At 41.8% G+C, this 18,803-nt stretch overlaps 1 protein-coding gene across 3 annotated transcripts in view; it reads left to right on the top strand.

Moving 5' to 3' along the window:
• The window catches only part of ADGRL4 (adhesion G protein-coupled receptor L4), a 167,558-nt gene extending 150,781 nt beyond the window's left edge, over positions 1 to 16,777 (top strand). For all 3 annotated transcript variants that reach the window (XM_060232084.1, XM_060232085.1, XM_060232083.1), the window contains 3 exons: positions 6,086 to 6,177; positions 12,673 to 12,841; positions 16,007 to 16,777. In XM_060232084.1, coding sequence (XP_060088067.1) covers positions 6,086 to 6,177; positions 12,673 to 12,841; positions 16,007 to 16,069 — 324 coding nt within the window. In that variant the 3' untranslated portion in view covers positions 16,070 to 16,777. The remainder of the gene's footprint in view (positions 1 to 6,085; positions 6,178 to 12,672; positions 12,842 to 16,006) is intronic.
• Positions 16,778 to 18,803: the final 2,026 nt, after the last annotated feature.

Raw genomic sequence — 18,803 nt, 5'->3', positions numbered from 1 at the left:
CTTTTAAATAAGTTGTACACCTGAATCCTAATATTCTAGTTGTGAGTGTCATCCCACCAAGTTTCAGTAAGGCCTATTATATCATAGTCTCCTTCATTTATTAGGACTTCCAGTTCCTCCTGTTTGTTTCCCATACTCTGTGCATTAGTGTAGAGACATCAGAATCCACGTTTTATGCATCCCGGGGGTTTAGTTTCCATACAAGCCTGCAAGTTAACATTACCTAGCATATGCACCACTCTGTAAATCTTTAATGTTCTTATCCCCAGTTTCTGGAATCATACAAGGCATTGAATTATTGTCTCGCTCCCCCATACAATTTAGTTTAAAGCCCTCTTTATTAAGTTAGCAAGGCTGTTACCAAACACCCTTTTCCCTACCGCCATAAGGTGCAAACCATCTCCCGATAGAAGATCACCATCTTGAAAGCATAAGCCACGGTCCAGAAATCCGAAACTTTCCTGACGACACCATCGACATAGCCAGTCATGTATTTGAAGTATTATTCTTTCTCGTCCTAAGCCACGGCCTTCAACAGGAAGCACTGACAAGAACACAACCTGTGCGCCCATCTCCTTCACCTTTTGACCCAGAGCCACATAGTCTTTTCTAATACATTCAGGGCTTTGGCGGGCAGTATCGTTAATTCCCACGTGGATCAGTAAGAAAGGATAGTAATTTGTGGGCTTGATAAGTATTCCAATCCTTTCTGTCACATGCTGGATGCATGCACCCAGCAGACAGCATACCTCTCAGGATGACAAGTCTGGTTGGCACACTTTGGGCTCCACCCCTCTGAGCATGGAGTCTCCAATCACCACCACCTTCCTCTTCCTATATTAAAGAGCAGAAGCTTCGAGCTTCTTAGCCACAGAATCCTGAGAAACTTTCTTCAAGCTTCATGGAGGCTGGGGAAGTAGCCCTTGTTCCAGTGGTTCAGAATCAGTTACTGTGGGGAGATCCTGGAACCTATTGCTGATTTTCTTTCTCCTTCGGGTTACATTTTTCCAGAAACCCTCCTCCTGTGTTGGGTTCTTCTAATTGCTGAGATACCATTTCCGCTCCCTCCTCTTGTCCTTTCAAGAGCACCTCATGCGTTTTGTCAATAAAATCCTCGCCTTCCCTTATACACTGCAATGTGGACAATCATGTATCTTCTCCAGCTGGGCCACTAACTTACACTTGCTGCAAGTGTAATTCATGCTACTCTCAGGCAACAAGCTCTAGCACTTTGATGCTAGGGTTGCCAGGTCTCCCCTATCCACTGGCCACAATGGGGGGGGGGGAAATAAGGCTGCCAGGTCCAGGTTAGAAAACTCTTGGAAATTTGGAGGTGGAGCCTGGGGAGTACAGGGACCTTAGCGGGGTACAGTGCCATCTAAATGATCCATTTTCTCTAGGAGAACTAATCTTTGTAGTCTAGAGATGAGATATAATTTTAAAGGATCTCCAGGTTCCACCTGGAGTCTGGCATCCTTGCTTGAAGCATTTTAAGAGTTACATAAGCACCTTAGATGATTAGTCAGAAGATGTTGGCAAACTGCCAACAGAAGATAAAAAGGATGGGCATGAACTGGCTGACAAACTAAAGTTTGTCATGAATTTTGGCTGGTTCATGGTTTGTGAAGCAATGTTCATGAACTGAGAACCACCATGAACTTTAATTATTTTTGATGCAGGTCGTGGTGGTTTGTGAAGAGCAGGAAGCAGGGTTTAATCCCCTGCTTTCTGCTCTTCATGAAAAACAGCTCTGCTCTTTGGTTTAAATGGCCCCCTGCTACAGGGAGCAGAAAGCAGGGGGTTAAAGGGCTGAGCAAATTAAATTCACAGGATCAGCAAACTCACAGCCAGATCTGCTGAAAAACTGATGTAGTGGTTAAGTGTGTGGACTCTTATCTGAGAGAACAGAGTTTGATTCCCCACTCCTCCACTTGCTGCTGCTGGAATGGTCTTGGGTCAGCCATAGCTAACTCAGAGCTGACTTTGAAAGAGCAGCTTCTGGGAGAGCTCTCTCAGCCCCACCCAGCCCATGGGGTGTCTGTTGTGGAGGGGGGAAGGTAAAGGAGATTGCAGGCCACTCTGAGACTCTGAGATTCAGAGTATAGGGCAGGATATAAATCCAATATCATCTTCTTCTCCTCCCCTCCAAATATTCTCTAGAATAAAACTGATTTATATGATTTCTTGAATGTAACAAGCAGAGTTGTCCTCCTCAACCATTGGGACAGACTATTTGAGAGAACTGGGCATATCACAGAAAAAGGCCATGATCTTGATGTGCCCATATGGATAGTCTAATTAATGGCAAAAGACCTGGCCTTTTCTGTCAGCCACCAATTCCCTGAATACATCCAATCAGGGCCCCTAGATGGCTGAGAAGCTAGATTGGGGGTGCGGGGGGGAGATGTTACACTGGTAGAGAGAGAGAGAGACTAGAAGGATCCCTCAGAGTCTACCTTGTATGTAAACAGGATATACCAGTTTATATGTGGAGACAGGGTGTGTGTCTCCAGACAGCTTAGTCCAAAACTGGTCTTGATCTTAGGAGTAGAGTTGGGAAATTCTTGGAGTTTTAGGGGTAGAGCCTGGGAAGGATGAGGTTTGGAGAGGAGAGGGACCTTGGCAGGGATGATGATGATGATGCTTTGGATTTATATCCCGCCCTCCATCAGAGTGGCTCACAATCTCCTTTATCTTCCTCCCCCACAACAGTCACCCTGTGAGGTGGGTGAGACTGAGAGGGCTCTCACAGCAGCTGCCCTTTCAAGGATAACCTCTGCCAGAGCTATGGGTGACCCAAGGCCATTCCAAGAGGTGCAAGTGGAGGAGGGGGGAATCAAACCCGGCTCTCCCAGATAAGAGTCCACGCACTTAACCACAGAGTCTACTTACCAAATCACCATTTTCAATCCTCATTACTGGAGTTTATTATTTCTCTTATCCCTGCTAGTGAATAAAGTCATTGCATTTTTTCCTAGGTATAAGTTTTCATGTGCACATGAAATTAAACTTTGTCTTAAAGGTGCCACTGGTCTCAAATTTTGTTCTATTGCTTCAGATGAACATGGCTACCCACCTGAATCTATTTGCATTTTTTCCTGCTACCCTGACACCTTATGTATAAGAAATTCCACTTGGGTGTAGTCTGTTAGTAGAAGTTTGCCGCCAATCTGGTCAAACTACATAGTATACAACCTCATTTTGCATTGTCCTTAAAACTTTAACTTTCACATAAATCTTAAGAGTCTATCTACAGATAGTAACGGCTGTGGGGGAGTAATGGGAGATGCAGTTTGATAAAATGAGCCCCAGGCCATGAAGGGTTTTAATTGCCACCCCAGTTGGAATAACGAGACAGACAACAAATATGGATTAAAGGGCCACTTTATTTAAATTTAACGGCAAGGGGAAAAATCAGTGGGGACAGGTCTACTTTCTGGAGAATTAATTATAAGATTATTAAACCAGTAAATTTCAGAGAAAACTTTTTTAAACTATTCCACAGATGGTATATTACCCCTTTACAGCTGTCTAAAATTAATCAATCTATCTCACCCAAATGCTGGAAATGTGACACAGTAACAGGCTCCTTTTATCATATATGGTGGAACTGTAAAATCTCTAAAAAAATTTGGGTAAGAGTTTATGAAATATTAAAGGCGATATTAGAAACAAATATTTAACTCAAACCGGAGGTTACTTTCACTCGTGAGAAAAGAGGTCCCTCCAGATGATGAATATATAACAGTTTATATTCTTACGGCGGCAAGAATAGTTTTTGCCAAGTATTGGAGGCAGAAGAACTGCCCAGAAATAAGAGAGGTGGTTGATAAAATCCTCCAAGCGGCAGAAATAGATATACTTTCAAATCTGTTAAAAGGGGAGTCCAAAACTGAAGCCAGTAGACAGTGGGAAAAATTTTATATATGGTATGAAAAGAGAATTAAGTAATTTATGTCGAGAACATTGTTATATAATGATTAGTGTGTAATACTCTATAACTTTAAAGTAGATAGTAGTTTACTTTTTCTATGTTTTGGTTTAATGCACAAATAACCTCTTCGAGGATAAGTGACGTAATTGTCTTTGTAGTATCTATGTGATATTTGTTCTGTTTTGTTTTGTTTTATATTAACAAGTGTGGTATAATGGGAAAATATTCAGGTTTTAATAAAGGGGGGGGGGGGAGAAGGAACACCTGGCAACAGCACTGACTAGGGCAGCTAGCTCTCCCACTATAACCTGGAGACCTCCTGTCCTGCAGCCCTGTTACCCAGGAACAGATGGGGAGGGGTAAATAGTTGTCATGCCAATGCTGCAGTGTAAGTTCCGGCACAATGCTTTAGGATTCTCCAAAAATTCTATAGGAAAACATGATGTCACTTAGGGGTTTGTGCTTGAATTGATGTTGTAGGTTCAGCACAATGACTATTAGCATGTCCCTGCCCGCTAAATCTCCTGCTGGTTGCTAGCGGAGCATGGGCCTACTTATACATTAACAAGGACAGGTCCCAAGCTTTTAATCTGAACCATTACAGAAAGATTGACCTCATACAATGCAGTTCAAATGAATTGTCCATAGCAATTTTCTCCTTCCATAGCAATTTTTCACTTCTGAAACCCTTTCCTCTTCAGGCTCTACCCTGAAGTCTCCAGGAATTGCCCAACCCAGAGCTGGCAACCCTAAATGTAGCACTCTGTCTCTATAGTACCCTTTGACCACTGTTGCTTTTTAAATTTATCATAAAAAGCCTCTCTCTCTTTCTGCCTCTCACATGCTTTCTAGTCCCAAAGATTATTATTTCCACATAGGCTTGCCAGTCTCCAGGACCCAGTGGGGGTTCCCCTGCTTTTGCAGGCTCTTTCCCACCTCATCTGGCTGGTGGGGGGAAGCGCTGCCCCCACAGCCACCATGTGCCTTTCCACCTCGAAAGGCTTAGAAAATTTGGGAAGGGCTTGGTTTTTTGAAAGGTATATGTGCCTTTAAAACTTTGGAGCTAGGCTGAATGGGGGTGGGGCAAGCGTGCAGAACAATATGGCTGTTGTGAGGAAGGGAAAGGAAGGAGCACCCTCCCACCATTTGTTTTACAGCCCCTCCACAACTTGTTTGCAGAGTAATATAGAGAGAATCTCTGTGTTAGTCTGAAGAGCTCTGTTGAGTGTACAGCATTCAACAACTCCCATGGTGAGTAAATTGCCCCAGTGAGACCACAAAATGTGTGCTTCCAAACTGTGTATTTTGGCTGCTCCGTGTGTGTGTGTGTGTGTGTGTGTGAGAGAGAGAGAGAGAGAGAGGCCAACTGCTGGAGGAACAAGGAAATAAAGACTGTACTTTTTTCCACCATTTTTTTTACCATTAAAAGTTTAGTGTACTTAGGTGAACTGCACTGCTGTATCTTTATTCATTTTAGGGAATGTGAAAGTCTCATGGCTTCACCTCCAAAGTCTCCCAGTCCCACCCCAAAGTCCCCAGGTATTGTCAGAGAGACTTGGCAACCCTATTTCCACATTATTTTCAAATGGTATTTTGCAACAAATAGCATGTTCTTCCATTGGAATATCTGTATGATTTTGTTTCGGTTGATATGAATTTGAAGCTGGTACTCATTTTGGGGGTAAATGCTGGCCCAGAAATCCAGAGATTGACTTGTTGAGTTAATAAACATTTGAATAGTGCTACCACTTATATAACTAAATGTATACAGAGTTAGGCTTTGTCGTATATTATTACAGACCTCTTTTTGACCTCTAATTGAAATGTATATATGTTGTGAGCCGCCCTGAGCCTGCTTCGGCGGGGAGGGCGGGATATAAATAAAATGTATTATTATTATTTTAATTTTTTTAAATAATTTTTATTTATTTAAAAGCTTTTAACACCACATTTCTCCCTAGAAGAAGTCCAAAGCAGCCTACAATATGATTTAAAATAATCACAATTACATAAGGATGAAAATAGGTAGGGGTCAGTGTCACTCTTTGCTCTTAACATTTTAAAAATGTAATGTATATGCTATACATGTGAAAATACTGCAATTATTCCAATTTGCATCTTTCTAATATGAAAAAATTAAATATATTCCAGGTGAATTTGATGGCTTTTGGAGTGATTATCTATAAAGTATTTCGGCAAACAGCCATGTTAAAACCAGAAGTGAGCTGTTATGAAAATATAAGGTAAGTTCAGCTTCAATGCAAGTTTTGTTTAACTTTGGTAGATTTCACAATTACAGAGCTAGGCAGTACTTATTAAGAAATAACTGTGCCTTTGGAAAAAAATTTCATTTTTTAAAATAAGAATATATTATAGTGAGTCCTTATCTTAATTTCAGATTTTGTTGGAAGAGGTTTTGATATAGATAATATTGTGCTCAACACAAGATAACCTCTCTGTGATTGAACTGGAAATGGCACTGCAGTGACTAAATGCAATTGAAGAATGCTTGTAAAAAAACCACAACATTTTCCTGTCCATGCATTCTAAATTGGTTCTAAATTGCTTGTTTGATCTTTGTGCCTGCATTGAGTTAGATTCAACCAAATTTTCTAGTGATTAAAAAAGGAAGAAGAATCTCCTTTGTCCAACAAAAAGCATCCACACATAATTGGATATTGGGCTGTTGCTGCACCATAGCGATCATTTTCAACTAAATTTTCTTGTCCACACAGAAAAATACAGATGCCAATTATTGCCGAAGTGTAGTTATAGCCCAATATACAAGGCTGTTCGCATTCCACTATAAATGCCATGTTCATTCTAAAGCAGAGGTGTTGAAATAATTTGTTACAAGGGCCAAATCTGACATAAATGTCACTTTGTCAGGCTTCACCATGTGTACCATAAAATATAGCATGACATGCCATAGATATAAACTTTATAAAGATGATTTCAGATGCTGAATGGCAATAGCAAGCTTGATTGTATTAGGTGTGATATGCAGAGGGGTAGTAGGCATGGAGATATCAGACAGAAAACCTAGGTCTCAGTTTGTTCCAGAAGGATTCAGTCCAGGAGGATGCAAAGAATAAATGGATATAAATTCAAAGAAATGCCACAAATTTGGTTAGTCTTTAAGGTGTTATTGGACTCTTACCACGGGTTGTTTTGTGGAAAAATAGGTGGTGGAACTCATCCAGGGATTGTTAGGCAGCTGCACCTATTATTCAATGGACAAGGTGGGGAGGAGGAGGGGGAACCCTCAGAAAGGTTCAGGAGCTGCGCTTCTATAAGCTCCTGCTGAATCCTAGGCCTGACTCTTACTCTTTCTACTGTTATTAGAAACCACAACATTCAAAAACTAGTGTGGAAACATTTTAATGTTCCAGAATATTCATTTGCTGACCTAAGAATAGCAGTTCTCTTACAAAGGAATTTCAAAGAGAGATCAGAAAGAAAGACTGCTGAATTACAACTGATAATGAAGCTCAAGACACTACATCCTCATGGACTGAATTGAGACTTAGGTTTCTTCTCTCATTACCAATGCCTACTATTGTCATTTGGCATCTGAAATAACTCTCTAAGATATCAGGACAGATGGACTCACACTCTAGCTGCATCTGAAGAACTGAGCAGTGACTCATGGAAGCTCATGCCCTGCCACTAATTTTGTTAGGTGTTAAGGTGCTACTGGACTCCTTCCCCCTCCAATCTGTTAGAACTGGATAGGGCGATGTGAGGAACTCTGGCTCTGCCATAGCTCTGGCAGAGGTTGTTCTTGAAACAGGGTGTCTGTTGTGGGGGGAGAAGATATAGGAGATTGTAAGCCGCTCTGAGTCTCTAATTCAGAGAGAAGGGCAGGATATAAATCTGCAATTCTTCTACTTCAGGCTAACTGCCTGAATTCACCACAGGGGATTTCTTCCCTCCCCCCCTTGCTTCCTCCCATTAATAAAGTTATGCTGTTAGGTTTCTTCCACCCCCATCTGTTAGAACTGGAAAGGGGGAGCTCAAGCTCTCTCACTCCCTTCTCCCCTCCCTTCCACTAATAAAGACTGCAAGCTGTGCTGTTAGGTTCTTTTCCTTTTCCTCCATCCCTTTTGACTTCATCTCTGCCTCTCTCCCTCTGTCTCTTTCCAAAGCAGGGGGGGGGGGGAGAGGAGTAACTCAGCCAATTGAGGGAAAGAAGGCTTGGCTTTCTTCCTCTCCTCTGCAAAGCAAGAAACAGGAAAGGAGAGAGCTGAGCAAAAGTGAGCTGCGATGCAGGAAGCAGATGAGAGTCAGTTGCTTTCAGGACTGATGTTCTCTGCAGGGACCAACTCTGGCCCACAGGCTGTTCTATATATTTTTCATGCCAAGATCAAGAAAAATTTAAACCATTCAGGTATTTTTTTAAGCTCTCGGAGTAATTGTTGAAATTATGATTAAACAGCTTGGGGTGCTGCTGTAGTTCTCTTCATAATACTTCTGAGAAACTCCTGAGTAGGGTTACCAGCCTGAGGATTGCAACCAGTGGGATTCTCAGCTTAGGGTAGGGTCTCACCAGCAATGTCAGGCACTACCCAGAAATAATGTCATCATGTACATGTTATACACAAACTGAGAGCCAAGCCAAATTGTCAACCAATCAACAAAGGAATACGTGACCAGAGTTCTGTTGAAGCAGGAATTATTTATATATGTTTTATCAACAGGCCTGGAGAAACACCCCACACACTTTCTCTATGCCAATATCTCCTGTGTTTTTCTGTTTCTCAAGGAATCAGGTCCATTACAGCCAGGCCTTGAATTCAGCAGGAGCTGACAGGAGCACATCTTCTGAACCTTTCGAAGAGTTCACCCTCTTCCTCCCCACCTACCTTGTCCATTGAATAGTAGATGCAGCTGCATAACAGTCCCTGAATTAGGAGGGGCAACCAGCCAGCCAGCCAGCCACCAGGAGTTTTGCCACACACCCAGTAGCCCTCATTAACCCCTGGAGAAGCCCGTGTCACCCTTTCTCCACTTCTTATGTGATTTTGGGTGGCAGGTGGCTTGCTGGTCTTTTCACTGGGGGGGGGAGGGCAAGGAGAGCCCCAGGTGAGCAAGGTCTTCTTGGGCTGGCAGGATCTCTAGCCAGCCCAAGCAGGCCTCACTCACCCGGGGCCCTTTCTTGTGACGGATTGCTTTTGGCTGGTGGGGGGTGGCATATGCTAATGAGTGGTGCTAATGAGCTCCACCACCTATTTTACTACAAAATGACCCCTGATTACAGCAGTTTATATACATTTTGATAACATATCCAATGTGAGACAGATTAATTTTAATTGGTTTATCAAAACATGACCCAGTAGCTTATCTCTGTTCCCATTGGTCAGTTTCCCCTCGGGTTACTTGAGCCCTTGCAAAAAGCTGAGTTGGTGCTGGTGTTAAAAGTGTATACATTAGCTTATCAAAAAAAAAAAAGAAGAAGAAGCTGGCCAAGGCCAGTTGTGTGTTACTGGAAGTTCTGTTACTAGGGCAACATTGGATTATTCTGGGATTCCCAAAGTACTTAGATCAGCTGAGTTTAATGTGCAAACAGATTGATTTGTCCATCATAGGGGTGACACTGGCCCCTTCTGCATTTGTGTGTACTAAGGCTCTTTCCTCACACTTCCATCACTTCAGAAACTTGCTCTATATTCACTTGTGCACTCACCTTACTCTCCCATCGGATTTTTTTAATTCCTTCCACATCCTTTTCCCAGCATTCTGCTGTCATTCCACTGAACTCCATAGGTTCCTAAAATAATTTTTCAGAGGAGTATTTCCCTCTCCTCCTTTTAGTTCGCTTCCAAACCTTTAAAAGAAGACACATTTCCTCAGGCTTTTCCTCCCCCTTGCCAGGCAGGCTAATTGTTCTCTCTTTATTGGTCAGTTTTTCACTCAACATGTCTTTTGAAATAGGAAATTAGGAAAGTCATTGCCTTTGTCTGACTTGATTGCAGGAGTTGCCAGTCAGCTCAGTTTGCTAAGATGCAGTGCTATTGACTGCAAGGTTTTAAGTTTGATTTCCCTTTCAGGCAATTTTGTATTTGTAAAAAAAAAGTTTCCTTTTAAATTGACTCTGACCACAAACATTTCAAACATGAGGATAATACTGTGGAACCTACTTAGCGGCAGCAGCAGCCACCTTTTTAAAAAGTCTGGTCCATATCAACATCTTGTCTTCCCCTTTTGTCATGTCATTTCTAATAACAATGGGGGGAACTCATGCTGCAAAGCATTGACATCTCCACCTCTCCCTTCATGAACTGCCTCCTCTCCAGACAAGTGTTTGGCATCTCCTATCACTAAACATTAAAGCAGTGCCTGCCAGTGGCTTTTTTTTCCTCTCCAACCATCCTGGATTAGCATTAAATTCCTTGACTACTGATAAAGGGTGGGGGAGAACACTAATGGTGACCCCACAGTAAATTCAGATGGAAAAAATCTCCTATTTCAAAAGATACACCCAGTGCAACTAGGGGAAACCAACCCTACAATACCACCTAAATTTTCTTATTGGTATGCAGAATATATACACTGCAGTTCTCAATAGAAATCGGAGAGAGAGAAAAAGACACAGAATGCAGGCATAGCATTCGAAGTAAACCCCAACCTACTCAACAGCAGTGAGAATCAGAAGTAAGCTGCGTATGCTCGAATTCTAGGGTGAATGCTAGAATGTTATTTGATGTTATGACATCATTTCTGGGTTGTCCAAGAAGTTATGTGATGCCATCGGCAGGAAACCATTCATTCACACAGACCCCATTTTCCCAATAATTTTCTCCCACCATACAGCTCAGCAGCAGCAGGAAGAATCAGTAGAGGGTTAAGTCTCCCACAGAAACAGGTGACTTTGATCTCCCTCTATCTGCGGATATTTATGGTGAACTTTGGTGGCATTATAATTCAGGATCACAGTTTTAGTGTCTCAAATGAAGCTCTGCACTGCATGCAATGCACTAGAACTTGCAATAAATTTTCAAATCCAAACATTTTAGAAGTATCTTTAAATTATTTTAATTTTTTTGGAAAATGACCCAAGAAAATTTACAGATGGGGTTGATAACGTAACATGTCACAATCACTCAGGAATATCGGTAGGGTCCTTTTAAGCAAACAACATATAACTTTATTCAGAATAAATACAGGAATACTGGGCCTAAAAAATTCATATTAGTTTGCCTAGCCAGTTTACCCAAACCATAAGTAAAACCTGGTCTGGAATTCCTCCAGATTCTGGTACTCTGAAAATGTAATAAAACATGAAATGGACTTCTGAGTATTATATATAAGGCCTAAAGGTACCCGAACCCAGCTTCCACTGGGAAGATAAACCCTGCAAAGCTCTAATTCTATAGTTCTTGAATGAGCAAACTAATTCTTTAAAGCCATGCTTCAAGAAGGATCAAAATACTTGTTCCTAATAAAGAACGCCACTTCTTACAGAGTAACCTGACTTAGTTCTCAGTCCAGTTCAAATCATATTCATTTCAGTGTGAGAAGTAAGACATGTCCTTCGTTCTCCCACTGAAACGAATGGGCTTAAATACTTACCTTCACCTGGTCATCTGGGTGATTCACTTTGCTTCTGGGGAAGATAGAAATGGGGGATCAGTTCTGTTTTTTATCCCAAGATTTTTTTTATTATGTGTGCTGCTATGATTTTTCCATCAACTCATTCTCTTTAAAACTGATTTATAGAGACCTTGAAAACCGCTTGTGCTGGAAAAGCTGGAGTGTGCTACAGGGACTATTGAAAACAACTTACTGTTTTTGTTGCTTAGAAACACTCCTGCAGATTCAACTCACTGCACTAGATTTATAGTTAGGCTTTAGCAACTGTTTGATTGATCACTTTTCTTCCACTGCTTGCCCTATCAGCTTCACACAGTGCACTGTTTCTAATGAAGGCAAAAAATTATTCATTTTTGAGGAAACAATGACAACAAAAGAGAAAGAGTGAGACCATAGTTCTCTTGTGCTTAAGAAGTCCAGCAACTTGCTGGACTGAAAATGAAATAAAACGATAATCAGTGAGCTCATTTGCAAGACAACACAGTGTGATTTGTCAGACTGCATGAGCTGGGATGTATATACTTATAATACAGTGTGTTAGCAATAACAAAACTGGGGCAGGGGGAGCCCCAAGCCCAACCAATTTATTTATATGCTTTTAGAGCATCAGTATTCTGACCCTGCAACAATTTAAAGTTCTCCTGTGTTGTAAAAGCAAAATCCTTTTAATATAAAGAGAAAGTCTGGTTTTACAGCCAGCAGTATCTCCAAGGCTGAAACTGAGAAACAGCCAGAAGATCCCTTTGATGTCATGCACATGTGCTGACCTAAGAGCATACTATACATTTTTTCCAAGGTTTCTTAGGGGGTATACTTCATAACAGACATATATTTTACCTTGGGGAATTACACTAACGGTAGATTTAAAATCAAATCATATGGCTCTGCAGTACACCAGAGAAAACAGATTTGAAGATTAAGACAGCCAGTGTTTTAAAAACCATCCAGTTTTACTTTTTCTGAAGTGTTTTGCTAGGAAGGGAAGAGTGTATCATTCCAGTAGCAGCACCGCAGCACACCCTAAAGTAGGCACCATGTAATTGCAATGCAGTTTCCAGGGATTTTCAGCTGAAAATGTGCAGCTTTCTTTGGACAGGAAAAAAAAAAAGAATACTTGGTTGAAAACTTGTCCTGCTTCTGCCTAGATCTTGTGCACGAGGGGCACTTTCTCTCCTCTTTCTCCTTGGTGCTACATGGATCTTTGGAGTACTGCATGTTATCCAGGGATCAGTGGTCACTGCGTATCTTTTTACAATCTTTAATGCCTTTCAAGGACTGTTCATCTTCATATTTCTGTGTGTTTTGTCACGAAAAGTAAGTACTTTCTGGTTCCTAAAAATACTATTGGTTTTTATGCATTTATACAAATACATGAGCTATAGCACCCTTCAAATTTTATGCTCACAATATGAGTTACAACAGTCCTATTGAAATGTTTCTTTCATCCATTAAAAATTAAATTGTTGCATTGATATAGATATTTGTAGCCTCCAAGCCAACTCCAAACATAAAAATGTGGGGAAATTCCTCAGTTTTGTATTGAGCTTGTCCAAAAGGCCTAGATTTTGGAACATTCCAAAGCAAGCATGCCTCCCTTAAATCTTCTCTTTAAGCCTCTATCTAGTCATATTGCTATGGGTAGGGTTTCCCAGCTCACCTTGCCTGCCAGTTGTATGAGAATATTAATAAATATGCAATAATTAAGGGATTAAACACAAACCATGAGGTTCTCAGGGATGCTCAGTACAGTACAGTAACAGTTCCATTCTCAAGCATGAACATGAGTGGGAGAAGATGCCTGGATGGTGCTTTAATGAGATTAACATTCTGTCCTTTAGGGTTGCCATATCTTTTGGGGTTGTGCACCCTGGAGAGCACAGGACCTTGAGGGTACAATGTCATAGAATCCACCCTCTAAAACAGCCAAGGAAAAAGGAAAAAGCTCCACATCTCCTTAAACTGTATTAGATGTGAGATACATAGGGCCATGGCTGCCTAAGAGAAAGATAAGAGAGTGTAGCACAAAGCTAAAATTGAAATTGCCTATCTCCTTCTCTCAGAATCAAAGAGTCTAAGTAAAAACAAATTAGAAATATAAGACACCATGATAAGCATTCCAAACTGATTACCTGGTATCACTGCTAGATAATTCCTTGTCCTGGCCTCCTGCATCTCTCCAGAAAAGAGGAGGACATATGGGGAAAACGCTCAAAAGACAGTGGGACTCAAAAATCATGTAGTGACTACCTGCAATATTGGCAGACATGGGAAAACTTTATTTATTTATTTACATTTATGAATCACCTAATTCCTACTTTAGTAGGGCTCTAGGTGATATACAACATTACGAAAACTTTAAAAACCATAAAAACAGTACAAACTATATTAATACATGAATTTAAGAATCAAGGGCAAAAAATACAATTTGCTCCCATTTCTGGTCTGTGGACACTTCATGGATATGAGGGAGAGGCAGGCTCGTAATGCCTCATGGGACCTAGAGAGCCCAGCCTCCTTGTGGATTTTACGGGCCCCCTCCCCAAACCTTGGCTACCCCCTCCCCATTGGGACCCCAAACAGTAAGTTCTTGGGTGGGTGGGAGGAGAGGCCCCTAGACTGGGAGGGAGAGATGAGGGCAGCCAGGACATGTCTCCCCCAGCCACTGTGTACAAGCCACACACATTCCCTGCTGCTCCCGGTTGGGAAAGGGCACAGGAAAACAGGGAAATGGGGAAGGAGAACAGAGATACCAATCAGCCTTCTTTTGAACTTTGGAATTGGAAGTTGATCACTGCAGGCTGAGTTCCAGGAAAGGTAGAAGGGGAATCGGAGCTTACATGCAATTTAAATCACACTGGAGGGGAGGAGGGAGAGGGGTGGCCCCCAGCCTCTCCAGCTTCTTGCTCTTCTTAGCTACGGGGCTGGGGGAATTAAGTTAGTCTGAGGGGACAGAGAGCAGGAGAGGGTGTCTGCCAGAATATACACCACCGCTGCTCCAAAAGCCTGGAGAAACAGCTCTGATTTTTAGGCTCTGTAGAATTGGTCCCTCAGGATCCTAATGCTGTTTGGCAGATACTTCCTTCTGGTTGGGGCCAGAACTGCAAAGGCCCTCACGTTGATCAAGGACAGCTGGGTGTCTCTAGGGCCAAGGATCACCAGCAGGTTGTTATCTGAAGGGAGTAGTGCTCTCCAGAGGATGTACCAGAGGAGGTTGTCCATTCATTTCAGTAGACCTTACTTCAGTTTATGATTGCAACCTCAAACTCATAGTTGACTCATGTGTCACATTTGTGGTTTATGTGTCACATATGTGGGGTTTAAGAAGCAAGACTGCAGAGCACCAGTCCTATGAAATAATTAAAGAGGATTAATAACTATCAATACATCTAATTCTCAACATGGCCCCATCTGTGGAGATTGGAGACATGAACAGACATGACAGATATTTCTGTAAACCTGGGAAAATCCTCAGATTTATGGAAAATTCTGAAATCTAAAAAAACTCCAAACATGGGGAGGGGGTGTTATAAACAAAATAATATAAGCTGCACCTGTAGTCAATGGTAGTCAACCTCATCAGTATTGCCATCTTTCAAGCTTTATTTCTGTAAGAGAAAGGAAAGGGGAGAGGCAGAGCCCTTCATAGAGCTGTTTGGATCCTTGAGACCTAGCTGATTGCTAATGTCCAACTGCAGCCACAACACAAAACCCAGTGTAGTGTAGTGGTTAGAGTTTCAGACTAGGATCTGAGTGACTCAGATTCGATTCAGCACTCTGCTGTGAAAACATGACTTCGAGCAAGTTAATTATTCTCAGCCTAATCCAGTTCACTGGGTTTCTGTGACGGGGAAAATGGAGGAGAGGAGAATGATGTGAGCTGCTTTGATTCTCCATTGTGGATAAAGATGGAGTTGTAAATGAAATAAATAATAAATATAGCTGAAGATGGGAGGCAGATAAAGATGGATTGTTGGAAATGAAAGGAAGCAAGGAAAGGCTGCCAGGAGAGGGATACAGGTGTAGTGAAGTGCACCCTGCAGATCTTTGAAAATTTCTTACTTTGCAGCTGAGCCTGGCTCAGCATCTGGCATCATGCAACTGGGCCTTAATTTTCCCAAGCAGAGGCTGGCAGGAGGGAGGGAAAGAAGGAAAGCTGAAGTCAGGCGTGAAGTTAAAGGAAGGTTGGCTGGTGGATGGGAAGGACTGGAGAAACCACGAAAAGGGAAGAGATTATGGGGGCTTTCAAGGAACAGAAAAAAGAAATTGTGGGGAAAGAGGATTAGGTACCCCTTCTCTGTCCTTGTGGAACCCTCATTGGTAGTCATCTAATTCTGGATTGGGGTTAATATGTAAACTCAAATTCTGAAAGTCTCTTTGATATCTCTCCTAATCTTTTCCAAGGCCAGTCCCGCTGGAAAGTTGCTTAACATATGTTTACTAGCTAATAAGGCAACATGGTCACTTTTCTTTTCACTCTAGATCCAGGAGGAATACAGTCGATTGTTCAGAAATGTCCCTTGCTGTTTTGGATGCTTGAGGTAAATGGATGGAATGCTAAGATGAGCAGTACCATGGAAGAAAGGCAAAAATGAGAGGCTTTTGGGAGGAAATGTTATATTTTGAAAATATGAAATTAACTACTGAGCTGTCGTGTCTCTTAAATCAATTACTTTCTCTCCAGTATAGATATTGTATTTAAATGCACACTCAGGCACATTGTATTGTTACAAACAGCATATCTATACAAAACAGACTGGTTTATTGTGTAATAAATAAGGCTTCTAAAGGAGCCCAGGACTCTTCAGGGCTAATGGTTGCAGCTCAGAAGGGATTAAACCCAAAGTGCAAAGCAGTTTTTGTGAGTAGCTGTGCTATAAATGCCATACCTGCTGACTTGATACTATTAGAGTATTAATAAGCAGAATCTACTTTTACCAAGATTCAGTGTCCCTTGTTGAAACCAAGTAGATTAAAAGCAAGATTGGGTAGTTGTGTATAGTTGCTCTTGTTCAGATCTTGTATATTGTTCAATGTTTCATTTGCACAAGAAAGTGGAAAAATCTTCAGTTCCCATCATGTTAAGAGTTACTGTGTGTATATATATATATATAATTTTGCCTACAGAAGATGCAATGGATAACTTGAGAGTTTCTTTAGCCATGAGTATGTGAGTTGGGATACTGATAATGCACATCAGCTGCCCAAGCCATATAACCTAACGAAATAAAATGTTATACTTCATACTATTTACATAACAATGTTTTCTTTGTCTCTCTATTTTGATGGAACTACTTAAGTGTTATGTTTTCCACACATGCATCCTGAGATCAGGTAGAAAGGTGTGTTCTAAAGTTCCGTTTGCATGCATATGCAGACCTAATTTGGATTGAAGCCAAAGTGCATGGAAGTGTGCTTAAACTTTCATTCACATTTACCGATTTCACACTAGGACTTGTTCCAGGTAGAGAGCCCTTTTGCCCCTGGCGCTTCTCTCCATTTTTGCACAAGCTATCGTGGAGCTGCGAGTTGGCACAACTCTCTCCTGCAGCAAGCAGAAACCGCTTGTAAGAGGATCTTACTTACTTGTGAAAGCAGCACGCCAGCTCACAGCTCCATGGCAGCTTGTGCAAAATGGAAAGAAGTGCTGGGAGCAAAACAGTTCTTCATCTGGAACAAGCCTAGTGTGAAATCGATCATTATTTTATTGACCTGAAACAGCGTTGGGAGTGCTATTTGCCCCATTGGAGGCTGTATGTGTATGAATGAGCTACAGATGAGTCAAATAGCACCCCTGGGGTCATTTCTAGGCAGCACAGGGGGTACAGCCATAACCCCAAGCCAAATAGGCCCCAAAGATGCTTGGAAAGTAGTAAACGTAAGGATATTTGTGAAAGAGCCAGGGTCAACTGGCAAAGGGGACCACTTTGAATCCTGTCACACCTTTACCCAGTACCTCAGGAGAACCAAAATTAATCTTATCAGAAATAGCTGATGGCACACATAGACTTTTAAGTTCAAAACAAATAATTCATTTTATTATATACATATAGATCCCAGCTATGTCATTCCCTCAGAAAAGAATGACTGAACTTGTGAAAGAACTTCTCACCACAGACCTTTTCCGCTAGCAAACTAGAATCCTCTTGTCTGAAGAGCTATAGACCTTTGAAGGCCCTTCACACTGGCACCTCATAAGAACATAAGAGAAGTCATGTTGGCTCAGGCCAATGGCCCATCCAGTTCAACACTCTGTATCACACAGTGGTCAAAATATATATATACATACACACACACACACACACACACACTGTGGCTAATAGCCACTGATGGACCTCTGCTCCATATTTTTATCTTGAAGGTGGCTATGCTTGTAGCCGCCGCCACCTCCTGTGGCAGTGAATTCCACATGTTAATCACCTTTTGGGTGAAGAAGTACTTCCTTTTATCCATTTTAACCTGACTGCTCAGCAATTTAATTGAATGCCCATGAGTTCTTGTATTGTGAGAAAAGGAGAAAAGGACTTCTTTCTCTACTTTCTCCATTCCATGCATCATCTTGTAAACTATCATGTCACCCCGCAGTCGACATTTCTCCAAGCTAAAGAGCCCCAAGCGTTTTAATCTTTCTTCACAGGGGAAGTGTTCCAAACCTTTAATCATTCTAGTTGCCCTTTTCTGCACTTTTTCCAATGCTATAATATCCTTTTTGAGGTGCGGTGACCAGAATTGCACACAGTACTCCAAATGACACCGCACCATCGATTTATACAGAGGCATTATGATACTGGCTGATTTGTTTTCAATTCCCTTCCTAATAATTCCCAGCATGGCGTTGGCCTGCTTTATTGCAATCACACACAGTCTTGACATTTTCAGTGAGTTATCTACCATGACCCCAAGATCTCTCTCTTGATCAGTCTCTGCCAGTTCACAACCCATCAACTTGTATTTGTAGCTGGGATTGTTGGCCCCAATGTGCATTACTTTGCACTTGGCCACATTGAACCTCATCTGCCACATTGACACCTACTCGCCTAGCCTCAACAGATCCCTTTGGAGTGCCTCACAATCCTCTCTGGTTCTCACCACCCTGAACAATTTAGTGTCATCTGCAAACTTGGCCACTTCACTGCTTACTCCCAACTCTAAATCATTAATGAACAAGTTAAAGAGCATGGGACCCAGTACTGAGCCCTGCGGCACCCCACTGCTTACCATCTTCCACTGCGGAGACTACCCATTTATACTCACTCTCTGCTTCCTATTAATTAGCCAG

This window comes from Heteronotia binoei, chromosome 2 (assembly GCF_032191835.1).
Source record: "Heteronotia binoei isolate CCM8104 ecotype False Entrance Well chromosome 2, APGP_CSIRO_Hbin_v1, whole genome shotgun sequence".
NCBI classification, from domain to species: domain Eukaryota; kingdom Metazoa; phylum Chordata; class Lepidosauria; order Squamata; family Gekkonidae; genus Heteronotia; species Heteronotia binoei.
The sequence above is the reverse complement of the archived record's forward strand: the minus strand, read 5'-3'. Positions and strand labels throughout refer to the sequence as shown.